The sequence below is a fragment of the Heptranchias perlo genome, chromosome 32, assembly GCF_035084215.1.
Source record: "Heptranchias perlo isolate sHepPer1 chromosome 32, sHepPer1.hap1, whole genome shotgun sequence".
Classification (NCBI taxonomy): domain Eukaryota; kingdom Metazoa; phylum Chordata; class Chondrichthyes; order Hexanchiformes; family Hexanchidae; genus Heptranchias; species Heptranchias perlo.
The window spans coordinates 7809985-7816267 of NC_090356.1; the positions used below are offsets into that span (position 1 = coordinate 7809985).

General features: G+C 44.4%; 1 protein-coding gene across 1 annotated transcript in view; it reads left to right on the forward strand.

Moving 5' to 3' along the window:
- espn (espin) overlaps window positions 1–3600 on the forward strand; it is a 132313-nt gene extending 128713 nt beyond the window's left edge. Inside the window, exons 12-14 of the mRNA XM_067970279.1 lie at window positions 678–757; window positions 868–879; window positions 1882–3600. Coding sequence (XP_067826380.1) covers window positions 678–757; window positions 868–879; window positions 1882–2032 — 243 coding nt within the window. The 3' untranslated portion in view covers window positions 2033–3600. The remainder of the gene's footprint in view (window positions 1–677; window positions 758–867; window positions 880–1881) is intronic.
- The last annotated feature ends 2683 nt before the right edge of the window (window positions 3601–6283 follow it).

Consider the following 6283-nt stretch of genomic DNA (forward strand, 5'->3'; position numbering starts at 1 on the left):
CATTTTATGTCTGCATGCACTTTCTGTCAACTTTTCGCATTATAAATTCTGACGTCCGCATTAACTGCCTTTGTAAAGTTGTCAAGTTGTAATTACACCCTCCTGCCAATGATGTCACTGCAGTGCCTCCACTAATGGGAGGGTGTAATTAAAACGTGACAAGTTTACATGGGCAGTTCCCATTATAAATGTGGACATGGGAACTTTAATGGGAATATAAAAATAAGGACAGAATGTACGGCGCTGATATTTGCGGGGAGGCAGGAAGGGTGCCCGAAAACGGCCAATGAACCGAGCAAGGCCGGGGATGCGGAGGTCCTGCCAATCTTAACAGCAGGGCCTCATTAACATATTGTAGCTCCGCCTCCTGCCCAGCAGCTGGCCAAATGGCAGGAGGCCGCAGCCGAGGACGGTCCCCAGTCACCGGGAGTGGGGGGGGGGATTAGATCGTCAATCGGGATTGGGGTGGGGGAGAAAGTTCCGGTTGGCAATCGGTAGGGGGGCTGAGATGTCAAAGAAATGGCAGCCATTTTGACCTGAAGGAAGCTTTCTTCTCAAGAAAGGCTAACAAAAAAAATGTGCTCGATGGGCCGAATGGCCTCCTCCAGCGCTGTAAGATTCTATGATTCAATCATAAAAAGAAGAGAAAGTTAACTTGTCTCAATTTTTCTGTGCAGGAAGTCCAGGAAGCAGCTCGTTTAGCTAGCCTCCCTGCCTGGAGGAGAGATATAGTGAAAAAGAAAATGGATGAAGAAAGGTACATAGTGCTGAGAGAGCCAAAGAGATGAATTTGTCTAAAATTTTAATATGACTGAAGCATTTTGAAATAACTAATTTTATGTTTTATTTTCTTTCTTTTCCTCCCAGAGAGCAGAAAAGGTTAGTGCTCTTTTATTAATTTTCTGCACTAGTGTAAAATATTAAATGAAAATCTTAGTTGTTAAAAAGGTAAAATCTATCTTTGTGATTTATTTGTATTGACTGCATTGCTAACCCACAATACACCAACAGGACAGATTGGAAACATCTGTTAGTTCGGGGAGGGCGAAGAGCCCAGGTAGATTGTGTTGGTTTTGTCACATTCAGGTCATGGGGAAGTTGCACAATGATTTGTTTTAGTGTGATTCACACAATTGCATTGTGAATTTATAATCTACAAAAGATTTGCCACCTTTTTCATAACAGGACCCTCTGACTCAAGGTGGTTGAGAGAGTGAATTACCCCATATTGACTTGAGTACAATCATTTTCCCATCTGATAGCATAAAGATTATGGCAAGGGCTACAGAGGAAAAAAAAAATCAGCCAGGGTTGGGAAATATATATGTGCAAACTTTGGGTAAGGAGGGGATTGGGCTAAGCTGGGCTGCACAATGATTCCATAGGGACATAGGAATTGCTAGACATAAAAAGACCAAGGTCCATCTAGTTCACCTTCTACCATCCTGGTAGCCGCATGATGCAACGCTAATGGAGTTGTTGACTAATCATAACAATCAATGTCTATCAATTAGTCTACGACAGACCCAGACATGACATGAGGAAAACCCCAGAGGTGGAGAGCTTTGGGAACCATAGGTCCAAAGTCATCTGTTCCTCCCAAGTCCAAAGTCAAGTAGCCTTCTGCTACTAATTGGCGAAGCTGGTCCATGAAATATGGTGACTTGAATGAGGTACCAGAGGGCTTCTGGCACTCATGGAACCTTAAATCGGTATGAGTCTGGGCTTTCAGGAGAGATGGGGAGAAGATTGGTGGGAGTGAAGGGGAAAGATTTGCTTCACAAGAACATTGATCAAAAGGGATTCAGACCCAGTTCATGCACCTTTCTCAGAGGCACTCTTTGTATCATTGTTGGTAACACGGTTTAACCTCTGAATTAGGAATGAGGAGGAGAAGATCAAGAAGGATGAAGAGGAGAGACTAAGGGAGCAGTCTGAGAAACTGCGGACTCTTGGCTACGATGAAACGAAACTGGCACCTTGGCAACGGCAACTCATCCTGAAGAAAGGAGATGTAGCAAAGCAAGAATAAGACTCTCTCTTCGAGCATCCTTCCATTTCTGCTGTAGCGTAGACTGTGCTGTTCAGTAGGGGGCGGATCCCAAGAGTTAATTGACTGCTGGGCTGCAGCAGCAGAGCCCGTTAATAGTTAATAGCTCTTCCTTCAGGTTGTATCTCCCATATAATTCACAAGCCAACATTCCCAGACTGAGGGAGATCCTTTCATGCTTGTGGTCTGCACTCACACCTCTCTCACACTTGTCCTGTTATCCCCACTTCTTCAACATTCCCTAGATAATTGCTTGAGCACAATGATTTGTGTGGGAAGAATGATCCAGAGCTCTCTACTATCATGGTGATTATGGTCCGTAGATTTGCAACCAAAGAAAACGATTATGATATAATGTGTTCCAGGTACAATATCAATGGAATTTTAAATTTAGAGGCTTGTTAAACAAACTCACACTACAGGCCCAGAGAACACTGTTGGGCTCTGAACATATTGGCGTGTTGCTTAATTGATTCAGTTTGTGTCCATCAAAGAGCAGTGGTATGAAGGTTTAGTAAAGCAGGTGCTGACTCAGTTGGCGAGTGTGGAACTGAGCTAAAACAAACCAGGAAGATTCATTCTGTGCTGAGCTAGCTGATCTCCGCTGGGCCTGCAGTCGGTGACGCTGTGATGGTTAGCCTCAGCACCTCTGGGCTAGCGAAGGGAAAATCAATTGGCTAGCTTTCCAACTCCTGATGCCGTTTGTAGATATTGAGTGAGGAGAGGGTCGGGTTTGGTTGTGATGCCTCCCACGGTCTGTCATCTGGCCTGCTGATACTCGCCACCTAGGGCCACACATGAAGAATGGCACCTTAGGAATGGGTGAACTTAGATGGTAAATAACGCAAGCTATATGACTGTGGTAGGCATCGCAAGCAAGGCTAGGAGGGTGTCTGCTGTCTGTGGATCCACATCTCAGCATCACAGCTGACAGGAAAGAGGAAAAAGAAATATCAATCATCATCGTACAATATAAGCACGTATAATATGCTTCTTACCCCAATTCTAGCAGTCATGGTACCCGAACCAAGTTATTTAAATTGAGAGCATGCCAAAACCTTACTGAACAGCACTACTTACTCTGTTAGATACCTAATAGAATCGTTCAATGGAATGGTTTATCTCTGAGCAGCGATGACATGATACAAAAACACAATTGGATGAACTCCTGTCTGAACCCTGGCAGATTGCATGTCTATCAATGTTGTATATAATCAAATAATGACCACTTTTTTTTCTATGTGTCGCATACCTGTTCTCCGGACATTAGCGTGTACACAGGGGATGCACAATTTTGCAAACCTCTTGTAAAGAAATGCACATGACATTATTTACAAAACGGTTCATGGAATATTATATATTTTCTTGGATGCCATAACGATGTAAAGCAAAGAAGTGGTGCAGATGTCATTGCCATTAGCATATTTTCCACAGATTTAACATCTCTATATCTTCTTGTGTCCTTTTTTTGCAGCCCTGGGCAATTAGTTTCTCAGCAGCCGTATCTCAGTTTCCTGAAACGTCTTGACCATTTAAAAATAAACCACTTAAACAACTTTCTGATTGTCATTTTTTTTGCAGTATTTTCAGTGTGAGTCACCAGAGAATGATGGGAATTAATCACTTTACTGAGACTGCAGAAAATGTTCATTATACTGCAGTCACTAAAACAGATTATCTGGTCATTATCACATTGCTGTTTGTGGGATCTTGCTGTGCACAAATTGGCTGCCGTGTTTCCTACATTACAACAGTGACTACACTTCAAAAGTACTTCATTGGCTGTAAAGTGGCTTGGGACGTCCTGAGGTTGTGAAAGGTGCTATATAAATGCAAGTTCTTTCTTGCTTTCAATGTTCATTGGCTCATCAGAGTGGGAGGGGGAGAGGTGGGACAAGGAAGGGAATGGGAGTGGAACTGCCAGGTTGTGAAAATATTTTTAAAATTAATGTGGCCTTCTCTTCAGTGCCTGTCCCAAACGGGCATTGTTTGACTGGAGCTTTGCTCAGGCCCCCAGTTATGTTATGCGGAGGTCTCTTAGTTTAGAGGAATTCACACTGGCCTGAACATTCGGCTATATTAAGCCCATTGGGCATTGAGGGCCTCAGGCCTCCACACCCGATAATACAGGGGGCACCCACCGTCACATTGTCAGCCATTTTGCATCGTGCAGACTATTCCTCCGTGGGAGACGACATCCCAGTCAAATTGGATCCTATTCTCTCTCCCTGGATGTCCACACAAGCACTGTCCAGCAGAGGGCAGTGGATGGCGATCAGAAACAGGAACCCTGGCTGATTTCTTCCCTCCCTAGCCCAGGGGACACCGAGGTCGCAGTTGGCACCCCGGCTGAGAGGCAGTTTCCATGGAAACCCCACCCCAGAGAGAAAGTTGGAGAAATAGTCACATCCGTGTTGCCATGCTATAGTACTATAAAATAATTTAGAATAAATTAAACTATTAGCCATAGGTCATTAGATTTGAAAGATATCTTTACCTTAATTAAATGTAATCGAATTCTGGCCCCCTTGCGCATTCCTGATTTCCTTCACTCCACCACTAGCAGCTGTGCTCAGGCCCTAAGCTCTGGAATTCGCTCCCTAAACCTCTCCGCCTCTCCTCCTTTAAGATGCTCCTTAAAACCTACCTCTTTGACCAAGATTTTGGTCACCTGTCGTAATGCCTCCTCATGTGGCTCGGTCAAATTTTGTCCGATAACGCCCCTGTGAAGAGACCTGGGACGTTTTAATATGTTAACTGCAAGTTGATGATGTAATCGTAAGAGATTAAAAAACAGCAATGCCAGACATTTGAAATAAAAGCAGAAAATGCTGGAAGTACACAGCAAATCGATTGGGATTAAAGTCTGTGCTTAAATTTGGGAATTCCTGATCGCAGGGTTATTACTGCAGAGAACAATAGGCCGGATTTTGCTGTGAGCGGCAAAAGTGTCAGAGAGGTTGTTTGGCAGTCGTTAAGACTTACCACACCGCTAATAGGGCACTTACAAAAAAATTACAAGCCCTAACTTTTTCTGGCGAGAATGGTTCACATCTACAATGTCAGTGCAAGAACTTCACACTGTTCCATTCATTTGAACGGGGAGCCAGCCAGCAAGATGCTGTTTTCGTTTTGCTTACGGAGGAGGCTCGCACCTGGTACAGTACCTTCCGGATTTCCACGTTTAACTATGCATGTGCGGGCGCCGGAAGTTACTGTCCGATTGGCACAGAAATAACGGTGAGCGCTGTTAGCCTTGCCGTCATGTTCACAGCAAAATCCAGCCCAATGAGCCAGAAATTGCTTTCAATATAACGGTGAGCCTAACAGCGCTCACCGTTATTAAGGGCGAAATCGAAGAGCAAGCTCCGGCGACCGCACATGCGCTCTTCCTGGTTCGCCGGCCATCTGGAAGCTTCTTCTTAAAGGGACCTCGCTGGCTGCAATCAATAGAATCAACGGACCAGCACCAACTTGCTCTCGTGCCCAGCTGGAAATAAACTAATATCGCCACTAAACAGGTACACTCAGTTTTTTAAGTCTAAACTAAGTTTTAACAGTGTGTTAAGTCTTAATGACTGCCAAACAACCTCACTGGCACTAAAAATTAACTTTTAAGAATGTGGAATCTCATTACTCCTGATTTTAATAGTTTTTGGACATTTAAAAAAAATTAAACAATTATAAAACTTTTTTTTTTACTTTTTCCTTCTGTCTCTTTTAATCTCAGTCTTTTGATTTTATCCTCTCTTTATTTCACTTTCTCTATGTCATGAGAATGTCAGTGGGCTAGCCTATTGCACGTGGGGTGCGCTGACGCCTGCGCTGTCCCCAATTGCGGGATACTCGACTGCAGAATTTGTGGTAGCGAGGGACTGCGTTCATGCTCTCCCCTGGTTTATTCCTCAATCACGACAGACTGAACGGATCCACTTTTGTCGTTACTTGTTCCCTTCTTTGCCCCTTCTCGCATATGTTTACTCTCCCCTGTGGGAGGGGCCGTGCGGCTGGGGTGTAGAGGGGGTGGTGGTGTTATTGGGAGAAGATGTAGTGACTGCTCACCGGGCGAAGAGTGCTTGTTGGCACAAGATTGGCAGGATGTCGATATGGGGAGAGGATCGGAGAGAGAGTGAAGGGGAGTAGAGTGGAGAAAGAGACGAGATGGTGCAAAACCACAGAGCAAAGGAGCAGTGCAAGAAATACATAAGTTGTGCCGTCCGAGGTGATTGTGAG